Genomic DNA, 15,006 nt, shown 5'->3' with positions numbered 1-15,006 from the left:
TTTCCTAGTTTTCCTGCAGTTCTTTGGTCTAAGAGTCGACATATCCTTGAGTCATAACAACACCCATAATGTTGACCCCCACACCTGTCCTTGGATTATACATGAGGTCACTTTTTACAAACTGTACGAATATATACAAAAATTCTAAATCCAGATCACTCCTTTGCTGTCTACACTGTACCAACTCCTAAGAGGCAATGGAATTACAAACTCTGAGGGACAAAAGCCTTCTGATTTCCACACAGATGGTCCTGGCTTTGGTTCTTTACAATTGAAAGAGACCCAGGTAATATACAAGGGATAGAGCTTCGTCTGAGATTTTGCAGGTCAGGTATCAGTCAAAACAAGTACAGTAGAGTCTCACTTATCCAAGCTAAACGGGCCGGCAGAAGCTTGGATAAGCGAATATCTTGGATAGTAAGGAGAGATTAAGAAAAAGCCTATTAAACACCAAATTAGGTTATGATTTTACAAATTAAGCACCAAAACTTCATGTTATACAACAAATTTGTCAGAAAAAGCAGTTCAATACGCAGTAATGCTACGTAGTAATTACTGTATTTACGAATTTAGCACCAAAATATCACGATATATTGAAAACATTGACTACAAAAATGGCTTGGATTATCCAGAGGCTTGGATAAGCGAGGCTTGGATTAGTGAGACTCTACTGTACTAGTGGGTTTGATGAACTGACTCATTATGAGGCAATTTTATACTTTCACACAGCTCACCTGATATGCTATTCTTTTTAACATGCTTTACTGATAAAATATTTGTACTCCTTCCTTTGAGTCTCTCTCCCCTTTCAGGCAGTTTAAACTATTAAAATAACAGAACAGATCAAGTGAAAATCAGAAAGTTTTAAAATACCGTATTTACTCGAGCATAAGCTGAATTTTTCAAGCCCTTTTTAGGGCTGAAAAGGGCCCCCTTGGCTTATACTCGAGTGAGGTTCCTGGCCAGCCTTATATTTAGGTCAGTTTATATTTGACTATATAGGTAATCAGAATTGGGCAGTCTTGTCTTATTAAAGTCTTATTATTATCTTAAATTACAGTTTTATGTAAATATTCAAAAACATTTAACCTACTTATGCCTCAATTAATGCAATTTTATTGGTATCTATTTTTATTTTTGAAATTCACCAGTAGCTGCTGCATTTCCTACCCTCAACTTATAATTGAGTCTGTAAGTTTTCCCAGTTTTTTCTGATAAAATTAGGTGCCTCAGCTTATATTTGGCTTGGCCTATACTCGAGTATATACAGTACTACCAGTGCAGCAAGGGACTCATGCTGATTATAAACAAAACTCTAAAGTCTGTCGGTGAGAAGTCATGTCCATAAATAGACTGGCAAAACTGTCCAGGGACTAAACATTTAAAAACGAAAGTATATCAGCTGTCTAGATTTGAGGCTAAAAGTATTTAATTAGATAAAAATTAAGTTTTTTTCTGATGGCTGCATAATATTAGTGTTTATCATCATGTAAAATGTATTGCTCCGAAGTTATGGCTTTTAACCGATATGGAAAATTACTAGAACTAATGCATGATACAATCAAGTGCCAAAAGGCCATAGGAAGTGGCAAAACTGCTGCTCTCCTAGTAAATTATGGGTTCTGCTGGTGGGATGGTACTTGAACCACCAAAAGTCTCCTGCATTTTGAGGAAAGCCATGAATACCCCAGATCCAAAGCTGAAATACTTAAGGCTCCTGGGGTGTTTGTTTTGTTTGTGAATTAAAATATTTTTATCCTGTTCTTTTTCATGAGATTTTTTTTATCATACTCCAATGCCTTCTCCTTTTGTTTTGCATTAACGAATCTAGCAAAACTGCTTCCAATCCTGCACACATTTACATGGAAGTAACCTGTAGTGAATTGGGGCATACTTGTGATTGAACATTTATAAACTCAAACTCTTGTGATGCTTAAAGTTGAATTAAAATATAGTGCAAATATATTTTATATACCCTACCACAGCATCTTCAGAGACTAAAATTTGCTTCAAAACAGGAAAATGCAGAAGTGAGAGGTTAACTATGTATAATCAAAATATTGCTTAGAACACAGCAAAAACGAGTAGCAATGTCAACATGGCTATAAAAAAGGAAAGAAAGAAAAGGCATTTTTGAGTCAAAAGCAGAAAACGTTGAATTTTCTAGAAATACTTCAGAATACCATTAAGAATTCTTCCTCTTTTTCAGGGGGTGTATGCCACTTAAAGACTGTTCAACTTTCGGTTAACAAGAGGTTATGAAAATTATGTTGACATAACTATATATGTAAATTGCATTCCTCAGAAGGGACGGAAAAATGTGGTTTGTGGTTTCTCCGTTTTAACTTCATAGCGCAAGCTATCTGTAATCATTTTCCAACTCTTTTCTATTGACATATGGTGAGATATCTCCAAGAGCAGTAATCTGACAATAAACAAATACTGATTTTTCCAAACTTGTATGAACAGTAGAATTTTCTAAAACTTAGGTAAGTTTTATAAATGAAAACAATGTTCATACGATAATGTATGAACTGTATGCAATGCAAATACTTCAACATTCAGTACTTCAGAGACAAAAATATATGGGCTATGGTAATATGGGCTTCGTAGGCAATATAGTGTCCTCCGCATGTTTTGAACCACAACCCTAGAATGAGGCTCATATGAGCGATAGTTCAAACGATCAGGAGAGAAACAAGCTGTCTATTTCTAGACCAGACCTGAACAACATACGGCTATTCTATATGCATGCACAGTTTGTATTCTGGAGAAGTCTATCAGCAAACCTGGAGGTGTGAGAGATGGTAAAAGAGCTGGTTGTTAATTTCCTAGGGCACTTTGACGGTGCATTTACAGTGCAGCTACAATGAGGGCTTTTAGCACCTCAGCAAACTATAACTCCAAGGATTCCATAGCTAAAGTGCATTAATTCTACTTTTTCTTCAGCCCCAAGACATTTGGCCTGTTATAATTTTGGCCCCGACATGCTGCCAAGTTGTGCAGGTTTGTCCTAGGCTCCATCTACACTGCCATATAAAATCCAGATTATCTGCTTTGAACTGGATTATATAGCAGTCTACACTGCTATCTAATCCCAGGACCTGAACCAGATTATTTGCTTTGAACTGAGCTGTGTCTGCAAGGCAGGCAGGACTGAGAGCAGGGCCTCCCCAGACTATCTTAACCTTTGAGATGGTTGATAGGAGGAGATACGTTCGGACAGATAAATTGGGCCAGAACCGTTTAGGGCTTTATAGGCTAAAGCCAGCACTTTCAATTGTGCTTAGTAGGAAATTGGCCGCCAGTGGAGTTGGTGCAACAGGGGGGTTGTGTGTCCCCTGTTCGCAGCTCCGGTGAGTAATCTGGCTGAGGCCCATTGGACCAGTTGCAGCTTCTGAACAGTCTTCAAAGGCAACCCCACGTAGAGTGCATTGCAGTAATCTATTCAGGATGTAACCAGAGCATGGACTACCGTGGCCAAGTCTGACTTCTCAAGGTACGGGTGCAACTGGCACACAAGTTTTAATTGTGCAAAAGTTCCCCTGGCCACCGCCAAGACCTGGGGTTCCAGGCTCTATGATGAATCCAGGAGAACCCTCAAGCTGCAAACCTGAGTCTTCAGGGGAAGTGTGACCCCATCCAACATAGGCTGTAACCATATGCCTTGTTAGGCCTTGCAACTGACCAGGAGTACCTCTATCTTGTCTGGATTCAATTGAGAGGGGAGGCCTGGTCTCTGAGAGGTCCCCTCTACATTGTGGGATTCCTCAGGGGGCCATTCTCTCCCCTCTGTTGTTTAACATCTATATGCGACCACTTGCTCAGCTGGTCCGAGATTTCGGGCTCGAGTGTTATCAATATGCTGACGACACTCAGCTTGTGTTAAAGATGGAAGGCCGACCGGAGTCTGTACCCGAAAGTTTTCATCAATGCCTCGAGGCCATTATTGGATGGTTGCGTTCCAGTAGGTTAAGGGTGAATCCAGCAAAGACGGAGATCCTATAGCTGGGCGGACCGGGCAGTGGGGATATCCAGTTGCCAACCCTGGATGGCAAAGTGCTACGCCCGTCTTTACTGGTAAAGAGTCTGGAGTCCTCTTGGACCCTTCATTGACGATGGAGGCCCAGGTCTCCGCCATTACCAAAACTGCCTTTTTTTCATCTTCGGCAGGCTAGACGGCTAGCCCCCTATCTGTCTAGGGACAACCTGGCTACGGTGATCCAGGCTACAGTCATCTCGGGACTGGATTACTGTAACGCCCTTTACATGGGCCTTCCTGTGTCGGTGATCCGGAAGCTCAAATTGGTGCAAAATGCAGCTGCTTGGCTCCTTGCGGGAATCCCGATAAGATGCCACATAACACCAATCTTACGGCAGCTGCACTGGTTACCAATTGAGAACTGGATCGCTTTCAAAATGATGGTGCTTACCTTCAAGGCCTTACATGGTCTAGGGCCAATGTACCTGAGGGACCGCCTCACGCCCTACAAACCCCAGAGATCCCTCCGTTCTGAGGACCAAGACCTACTGGAAGTCCCCAGTTTTAAGACTTTGCATCTAACTGCAACTAGACGCAGAGCCTTTTCAGTAGTGGCGCCATCTCTCTGGAACACCTTGCCACCTGAAGTTCGTGCCTTGCGGGACTTGTTGGCCTTCCGCAGGGCATGTAAGACACACCTGTTTTGACAGGCTTTTGAGTTCTGTTGTTGATGTTTTAAAAGGTGCTTTTTGGATGTTTTTAAGATGTTTTTAAAGATGTTTTTAAGATGTTTTTTAAATTGTTGATTTTAGCTGGTTCTTGTAAGCCGCTCCGAGCCCTAGGGGAGTGGCGGCATATAAGTTTGAAAAATAAATAAATAAATAAATAAATAAATTTCAATTTGTTTGCCCCCATCCAGACCGTCACAGCAGCCAAGCACCGGTTCAGGACCTGAACAGCCTCCTTAGTAGTAGATGGAAAGGAGTGACAGAGTTGGACATCATCTGCGTACAGGTGCCACTGTACCCTGAAACTCCGGATGATTTCTCCCAGTGGCTTCATGTAGATGTTAAACAACATGGGGGACAATATAGAACCCTGCGGGACTCTACAAAACAAAGGTTGTGGGGCCAGGCAGTTGTCCCCCAACAACACCTTCTGAGAATAACCCTCAATGAAGGACCGGAGCCACTGTAAAACAGTATCTCCAAGGCCCATTCCTGCAAGGTGTCCCAGAAAGATACTGTGGTCAACGGTATCAAAGGCCACTGAGAGGTCTAGCAGAACCAGCAGGGACACACTCCCCCGTCCAGTTCCCGGCATAGATTATCCACTAAGGTGACCAAGACTGTTTCAGTACCATGTCCTGGCCTAAAGCCAGACTGTGCCAGATCCAGAAAATCTACCAAGTGTCTAGCAAGAATGTCTGGAGTTGTGAGGCCACCACACGTTCCACGACATTGCCCAGAAAGGGAAGGTTGGAAACAGGCCAATAGTTCACCAATTGAGTGGGGTCCAGTGATGGTTTTTTCAACAGTGGTTTTATAATGGGTTGTTTTAGGCCGGCTGGAAAACTGCCTTCCTGAAGGGAGGCATTAACCACCATCTTCACCCACACAGCCAAACCCCCTCTGGCTCCTTTTAAAAGCCAGGATGGGCATGGGTCTAAGATGCATGTGGTTACTCTCATATCTCCAAGCATCTTGTCCACATCCTCAGCTGAATCAATTGAAAAGAATCCTCAGTTACATCCTCAGTTAATATGGTGTCAAAGCCGGAACAGATCAGAGCAACTTTGTCCGCAAAGATCCGAGCAAATGCTTCACAGGTGGTGGGAAATTCCCCAAGAGCCGTCAGGAATCCATCTGGATCCATAAGCCATAGTAGTAGTATAGAAAGTACCTGAGGATCCAGGGAGGAGGAAGCACATGAGACAACAAAGGCCCCTTCCACACAGCTTAATAAAATCCCATATTATCTGCTTTGAACTGGAATATACGGCAGATAGCCCAGTTCAAAGCAGATATTGTGGGATTTTCTGACTTGATATTCTGGGATATAGGGCTTTGTGGAAGGGCTCTAAGGCTAGCAAGAGACTGCCCTAATCATTTTAAATCATGACATGTATAGTTAACAAGTTTGCTATTTTTGTTTGTTAATAATGCGGGAGATAAGTACTGGGTACTGAAATAAATATACAACCACTGAGGAACATCTCTTGAAAATCTCACACATTAGCAGGAGGCAAAAAGGAAGAAGGAATTTCGTTTGCTCACAAAAGCAAAACACACATTGACAGAAATATTTTTGAGTTATCGCCACAATGGCAACTGTGCGAGTCTGAAAAAGAAAGCAGCAGCAACCAAATGTATTTTTTACACAAAAGTTGTTTGGATTGTGGAGGCCCCCAACAGTCTGAGGGATCATGACCCGTCCCTCTGCTTTAAATATTTGAGGACCCCTGCCCTAAACACATTCATAAACATAAAACCAAATAGTTTTACAGTACCTTGTAAAATTCCCGAAGCCAATTCTTCTGTAAATTTTCTGGCTGGAAAATAAATAAAAGAAATAAGTACGTGTTGTTATATAATAAAGGCTTACAATTTCTCCCTTACAATGCAAAAGACTGCTAAAGATATAGATTTCAACATGGTCCTGACTATGTTCATGCTCTTCATTAAAACAGCATTATAGACAATGACATTATGTATAATAAACACTGTGCAAATCCTTAACTTTTCAAATATTAGAATATTACAGCATTTGCCAGGACCTTATAAATGATTGTGGATTTAATATTTGGATTTGGACCAGGGAGACTAGAATACAAGATTTCACTTAATAACTGGTTCCTAACTACCCAGAGGATTTCATGGCTATAACCTGACCTTTCAGACTTGTGAAGTTTAAAAAAAATAATCTCACATACATAGCCATAAAGTCCTCCAAAAATAGCAATATGATACATTAATAATGTCATTGTTAGCAACTGCCAGAAATAGTTCAGTGCTTTTGTATATGATTTTGCTGTTTTTGTCCATCTTAAAAGCAAGTATTTTCTTTTTTATATTTGGCTTGCTCTCAAAAGCTGTATTAAATGCACCACTATAATTATCACCCTTTTAACCAGAATCCCAATTCTTCTCTTCTGTTTATGACAGCATGTTTCATAAAGCACTTAGGGTAGCAAATTTCTTAATCCACTTTACATTTAAATGAAGTTTAACCCTCTTTAAATTCATTTCATGCATTCTGTGTTACAGTGTTTTGTGGGCCAATAGGCATGCATGACTCTGAAGCAAAAGTTATATAAAGATAATACACAGAAGTGACCTTTCATTTCATGCCAGATTTCAACATGTGGGCTCATAAACTAGAATTAAAAATGTCACAGAGGTTAATTGGGCTTACAAACTGCTTCGAAGTTTAGGAATTTGCACAGATATGATTGTAGTTATTCTCATGGAACTATTCAGGAACTTTGGACTTTACCTCTTTGGACTTTGGACTTTACCTCTTCCCCATCTTCTGTTATGTCCATTGACTTTCTCTGCTTCCATCCCTCTCTAAGATATATTAAGGCTTATGCAAAATTTTCGGAAGTTCTGTAAATTGTATTAAAAATTTTTAAATCTGTACTTCCAAAGTGAAGGGTACTGGGGGAGCGAAACAGGAGGACCCCCACCTCAAATCTCTCCTGACTTCACAGTGCTCCCTGTTGCCCCAACCAATGTCATGGCAAACAATGGAGAACAGGGAGGATCCACGTCATGGCCGGAGATCAACCAACACAGGCGCCCAAGGGGAGGGGCAGCTACCACCATGTGTCCACAGGTCGCCTAAGCCTAGGAAACATGAGATTGCAGTGGAACAGTGGTGGCCCGTTCCATTTGGGAACCGGTCCACCTGTTCCCATAGACCCTAAATGTGGGGAAAGCCCAAATTTTGGGGCAGAGTTTGGATTTCTCCAGACTTTGGGTAACAGGCCGTGTTAAAGTGATCAGCCCACATTACCCTATAATAATAATAATAACAACAACAACAACAACAACAACTTTATTTATATACCGTCCTAATTCCCTAAAGGGCGGTGAACAGTCCCATGTGGTATTTGGCCACCATGGGGCTGATTCCCATCTCCACTGACCTAGATGGTCTAAGAGTAAACTAACACAAAAGACTAAACTATCACCTGACTACAAAAAATGCATCAAATTTGACTTTCCGCTCTACAAACTAAAGAACAGAATCTAAAAATTTCTGAACTTTTGCTAAAGTATCAAACTATTTTTCTTCTGACTAAAAATAGTGAAACATACATATAGACAGTCAACTCTCCCCATTTGCAGATTTGACACATGCAGATGTGACTATTCACCAATTTGATTAAAATGTTCTGTTTAACGTATCTGTAGGTGTTTGCCAAACATTGACCACAGAGTCATGCTAGAGGACCCAGAGATTCATAGAGAGGTATTCTCTAAGGCAAAAAAATTTAGCAATTTTTAAGACTGTGGTTTTTCTCTTACTGGCCTCTCTGCCCCTAATATGTTTTTCTATCCCAGAAGCATAATCCTTCCTTCCTTCTTCCACTAAATGGATTAACAGTCTAAAAATGAGTGGATGTATCGTATTTCACAAATGTGATAAAAACTGTACGCTAATAGCACACCAGTCCCTTGCCACCTACATGTACACCTCCAAATGGTGGTTAAAACAATTATTTGTTCCCAAATAACTAGTGTAACTCCTGCTACTTTGCTAGGTTTCAACCTCCCCTCTGAACCTTTTAAGATCTATAGAGGTCATTTTTAAAACATGGGAGAAAGTAGAAATCTTGCTCCAATCGCTTCCTGTTTCGAAATAAGTCTTCCAAAGACCTAATTTATATCCTCTCCCAATAATTCCCCAATTTTAAGGGGTGGGATCTTGGAAGTTCAACTGGTTGGGTTTGTGTGCTATTATTTAGCCCTTGGGGCACACTTTGGCACACTGTTTGAAGGCTATGATGTTGTTTTCAATGCAGTTAAATATTACGTTTATATTGTCATGGCCACAGTACTAAGAAAAGGACAACTGAATGTTTGGCACCATGCTCTGTTTGGAAAACAAACAGATCGTTGTATCTGTTTGAGACCCTTTCAATAATAACAAGTGTCCCTGCGATTACGTTCTGAATCACTGAAAGCCTTTTAAAGGAATTAATATGGCAAGCTATGCTTGTTACACAAACAGGAGATTGGCATTTCAGGGCTACAAGACAGATTAACAAGCCTGTGATGCACAGCCATCTCAAAATGAGGAGTGGCTCGCGGCAAGCCAATCCTTTAAAAAACTGCATACATATGAAAAACTGAACACCAGAAAAGAGATTTATGGGCCAAAGCAGTCAGTCAATACTGTTATGAAAAGATATAACTGCTCTATAAAATGCTTTATGACAGCTGTTTTATAGATGCCAAATAATTCCAGAGTTACACAAGGAGTGGTGGAAGAAGGCATCCAGTAGACTTTGATTTGGCAACTGTTTATTTTTATTCTAGCTTAGTGATGGCACTGTGTTCTGGAAATTTACACAGAAGGTTTATCATGGCTGTAGGTTTCTTAGCCCCCAGAAAGATGTACAATTATGAATGCCACTGCTTGTTTCAAATGTTTTTACATACCAAAGTCTGACAGTATACAATTTTTTGAAAGGCAATTCAAACCAAATAATGGGATCTTTCTCTCCCTGTTTCTTCCAGTAGAATAATGAAAGTAACAAAACGGCACTAGAGAGAAGCCTCTAAGGACATTTCTGTTACCATAGCTATTTCTGCAATCTATTCCTGGTCATTCGGACAAGAAAAATCCCAAAGAGCTCCTAAGAGGAAGACTGATGTAATAGACCTTTCCATAGATACTTCTTTTTATGGAGAACAAGGCTGTCTGGATTGCCTGCAAGGGAACAATTTCCCAGCCCTTGTGCACTATCTTTTAAAACAGGCTGAGTATCTGTTATCTAAAATGCTTGGGACCAGAAGAATTTTGGATTTCAGATATTATTGGAATTTGGGACACCTATATTTGCATATACCTATACAATAGGATATCTTGGAGATGGGACCCAAGTCTAAACACAACATTCATTTATGTTTCATAGATATCTTATATACATAGCCAGAAGGTAATTTTATACAAAATCATCACTATCTCAGGTTTGGAGTATTTCTGATTTTGGAATTCCTGATAAGGGATATCTAACCTGTACCTGATCCTGACCTTGGTAGATCTCATCAGTTTATCAGGTCTGGTAAATCAACCACGTCCACCAATGGGCGTGGGGGTTTACCCGAATATAGAGTGCCCAGGCTCTCTTCCAAATTGGAACTAATCCTACAGTCTAGACAAAAAGACTACTACTTTTTAGTTCTTTGGGAAATAATAATAATAATAATAATAATAATAATAATAATAATAATAATAATAATAATAATATGCCATAGGAGCTTAATTGCAGAAGGAAGACATTGCCTGCCATGAACCTGCCTGTACTCCGAGATCAACATCTTTCTTTCAAATACAGGTATAAAGGTAAAGGTAAAGGTTTTCCCTGACATTAAGTCTAGTCGTGTCTCACTCTGGGGGTTGGTGCTCATCACTATTTCTAAGCCGAAGAGCCAGCGTTCTCCATAGACACCTCCTGGGCCATGTGGCCAAAATGACTGCATGGAGCGCCGTTACCTTCCCGCCGGATTGGTACCTATTGATCTACTCACATTTGCATGTTTTCGAACTGCTAGGTTGGCAGAAGCTGGGGCTAACAGCAGGAGCTCACTCTGCTCCCAGGATTCAAACCACCGACCCTACATTCAACAAGTCCATACTAATTGTCTGTTACAAAATGGGTTCATGTCAGATATCCACAATTAACAACCAATGAGGGCATTTGAACTGCAATTGTACAGATTTCAGTGGGGAAAAAATGGGATTTTACTTCTGAATAGGCATGGACAAATTTGTGCTATTAAGTCTATTAATCTTAATAGACTTAAAAGCACAAACTTGTAAAAAAAATAGGTATTGGTATCCACTGGGGATTGATTCCTGGACCAGCACCTCATGAATACCGAAATCTGATAATGTTCACATTCCATTATATGCAATGGTATAGTTAAATAGTATCATTTATATAAAATGGTGAAATTGAGGTTTGCTTTTGGGTTTGTTTTGTTAAATTATATAGCTGAATCCATGGAGGCAGAATCCATGGATATTGAGGGCTCACAATACTAGTATTCTGATTAGTTATTGCAAGCAATGCAAAATCACGTTAAGAAAAGAGCCTCTCCTCATGTCCACAGGTGGAAACACCAAGGTGAATAGTAGCTGTGAGTCACCACAAAACCACTATGCTTTCTTCTTCATTGACTACAGATTCTCACATGAAATTTTATTCAGATCCACTCAACTCATTCAATCAATCACAAGTATTGGTCAAGAAAAGTCAAGTGTGTGTTTCTCATTATCAGGGGAGTCAACCATAGCAAAAATAACAGATGTCACTCAAAGAAATAAGAAAGATTTTTCAATCAACTTGGATTCACCACAACCTTCTCCCACAAAAAACCGTAGAAGTTCTGTAGTATCCATAGTATCTGTCGTACCCTGCTATATCTATGGATTGTGCATCCACAGATTCAATCTTCCATGGGTTGAAAATATTCACACACAAATCAAATTTTAATTTTGCCATTTTATATAAGGGGCACCATTTTACTTTGTTATTGTATATAGTAGGACTTATAGTATATAAGTATATAGCATCTACAGATTTTAGTATACATGGAGAGGGGATTGAACTCAAGCCCTGATGAATACCAAGAACCTACTGTAATTACAAATGGAGACTGCCAAGGTAGCAAAGTTAGATACCTTGCCAGTTTTATGAATGACAGTAGTATTTAGATTTATTGGCTAACTTATAAGAAAAGTTTATCTAGATATTTAGAATTACAAATTCTAAAGCTTTCACACAAGGAGGAGGCACAGAAAAGGAAAAAGAAATAGGATTATATAACAGATCTTTTCTTTCATAAAAGTGAACTGTAACTGTTGAAAGGTGGTAGAAATTTCCCTTTTCTATTCTGGAACTACAAAATAAAAAGTCTTCAGCCTTAAGAAGTCTTTAAGCAACTGCCAACTGCTAATATACTTGTATAGAAGAAATCACCATGTGAAATCTGAAGTTCTGTGGGTACTGGATTATATCAGTTTACAATTTATTTTCCATTCGTTTTTTTCTTCAACAACACACCAGCCTTTGCTACTCAATCATCAGTTCACCAAATCATTTTTGTAGATGTGTAGTGCATGCTCAGTTTGCTTTCCCTGGTAGACACTTAATCACTTTGCGCCTATGAGCACAAGTTTTACGGGACTCATACAGATTTTCTATTCAGAAGGTCCATGTGAAGCAGAAAAAAAAACACATTGGCTAGTTCACTAAAAGTTATCTTCTTTGAATAATATTTTATAAATGTTTTAATTTAAAAATATACTTATATAATGCCCTTAAACTAGATGAACAGGATCAGAAGTCCTGGTATGTGGTACAAATATAACTGATACTGCCTGGAAGGTCCCAGAAAAGACATCCCTAACTCAGCACCTTCTTGATATTTTGGACATCCAGATTCCATCAGCATGCACCAAAAATTAAGAACACTGAGAGTTGTAGTCCAAAACATCAAGAAGACATCAGAACGTGGGATGGACTTCTGGATATTTTGTATTTCTAGATTCCAGCAGCATGCATGAAGCGCCAAAAATCAAGAACATTGAGAGTTGTAGTCCAGAACATGTAGAAGACATTAGAAGTGGGCTGGACTTATATAGGTTGAGTATGTCTAATTTGGAAGTCTAAAATGCTCTAAAATATAAAATAACGTTTTGCCACATGAGCGGTTGTTTGTTCATAAGGCAGAAGTAGGCAGCTTGCAGGCTCCCCAGAGATCTCCTGTACTATACATACTGGTACTAGGTTCCCCTCCCAAAATATAATATTACGTCCCTTACAGCCTTGGTCTCTCTGATCCTCAGTCTATCTCCAGCGTTGCATCTCACACACAACACAATGAACTAATTAACAGTGAGGCCGGAGAAAGACACAAGGATCTATGGAATGGCTGGAGCAACTACATTGGGATTCCCGCCTTTTCAGATATGCCAATACCCAAAAATATTTGAAATCCAAAACACTGCTGGTCCCAAGCATTTCAGAAAAAGGATACCCAAACTTCAATGCTTTTCTCCCAAAAAGGCAGCTCTCAGCAATATTGAATAGTACAGAATTACAACACAAAATAAGATCATAAGAATAGCACTATATTAATAATTCATTTGAAACAATAAAATAACTTTATTGTTTAGAATCTATCTAGTAAAAAAGCCTCATTATCATCAGCCAATCTCCAGAAGCCTGAATGAAAGTTTTTGGTTTCCTGTTAAAGGACAATAGGGAAGGATCCAGCCCCTCCTCCTCCACTCTGCAATGATGTCCACTGCTGTCCTGTTTTGTCTTTCAAGAACAGCCTTAAGACACTGTGGTAAGTAAATAAAACTGCTTTACTTCAGCAAAACCATAAAGTACAGTCCATTCAGTGAAATAATACAAAACAAAGCCAGGAAGTCTTACTTCTGACAAAGAAACAGGCATAAATCCAGATGCAGGCTTGGATGCAGACAGAGGATGAAGGCATTAGCGTCAGTTTGTTACCAGCAAGAGCTGGCTGCACCTGCTTTGGCTTTTGTAGCCCTGGGTCCCCTCACAGCTGCTAGGGCAGTTCCTAATTACTCAGCTGCATTTCTGGCAGCTAATCTAGCTGAATGATGTCTCTGCTCAGTTTCCCTTCGCCTCTCCTGGAATGAGGGTACTAGTAAAGTCTCCTCCTCAGACTCCAACTCACCCCCAGACTCATGAACACTTTCCTGCTCCCCTTCCTCCTCTGAAGAAGAGGAATCCCTAACAACTGCCTGGGAAGTGATGCTTAGAGATTATAGGTGCTTAGACTATGTGGCATAGTCAAATCCCCATTTACCTGTGGACACTCACTCATAAGTAATCTTAGGCTATCCAATTCTCTTAGCTTCAGGCTGGCAAGCCCCACTCTGCCAAGAAAACCCCCTGACAACTTCATCTTATAGACACGGTTCACTGGAAATTACCTAAAGCCATGTAATAACAAGAAAACTAGGAGTGGGAATTGTATGCTCTCCTGAAAGTATTGGACTTCACTTCTCAGTGTTCTTCCATCAGTAGCTGTGCTTGATGGGGCTGGTGGGACCTTCAATCCCAATGTTACTAGCGCTGGCCTAGACATTTCCACAGTTGCTGCAGAGTGCTCTGAATGAGTGTTTGCAAGGGAAAGTCAGGATGGCCTGATTTATACTACACTGGCTAATGGCTATACAGACTCTGATGTCTATAGAATCACCATTATAAGTCAGATTTCAGATTCCAGTAGTCCTACTTTGGCTTGATGCAGAGACCATTTATTCTGGATAAAGGTGTATGTAATACAGAATTCAGTCAGTCGGTGTCACACAGTAGTTTGGGTGTTGGAATATGACTCTGGAGAACAGGGTTTGAATTCCGGAAAACCCATTAGGTAGTCCTGGCCAAATTTCACACTCTCAGCCCCAGAAAACTCTGTAATAGGTTCATCATAGGGCCACAACAAGTTGGAAACAACTTGAAAGTAAACAACAACAACAATAAAACAAAGGATTCAAATGTCCTATGTCAGATCTGTCACTGCTTCCTAGCTTTCCATAAATTTGCAAATAATTATAGCTTCATGTTTTTATTTGCATTTCTAAGTTGGAAATACAAAGCAGGTCAATAGGTATAAAATTCCAATACCTGCTCCCAGTAATTGGTGTAATGAAGTATACCAATTGCTTTGTCACAGCATTTAATACTTAAGTGTGTTCGACAAGCCAGCCTGTCTGGTTGTCATATTGAGTGCCTGTCAAAAATG

The 15,006-nt window shown here is 40.0% G+C and overlaps 1 protein-coding gene across 2 annotated transcripts in view; it reads right to left on the bottom strand.

Moving 5' to 3' along the window:
* Window positions 1-15,006, bottom strand: part of inpp5a (inositol polyphosphate-5-phosphatase A) — a 330,149-nt gene that overhangs the window by 251,511 nt on the left and 63,632 nt on the right. For both annotated transcript variants that reach the window (XM_008106714.3, XM_008106713.3), the window contains exon 2: window positions 6,492-6,533. In XM_008106714.3, the coding sequence (XP_008104921.1) occupies window positions 6,492-6,533 (42 nt within the window). The remainder of the gene's footprint in view (window positions 1-6,491; window positions 6,534-15,006) is intronic.

Source organism: Anolis carolinensis, chromosome 3, assembly GCF_035594765.1.
Source record: "Anolis carolinensis isolate JA03-04 chromosome 3, rAnoCar3.1.pri, whole genome shotgun sequence".
Classification (NCBI taxonomy): Eukaryota; Metazoa; Chordata; class Lepidosauria; order Squamata; family Dactyloidae; genus Anolis; species Anolis carolinensis.
Note: the sequence above shows the minus strand (reverse complement) of the source record. Positions and strands in the feature narration are given on the sequence as shown.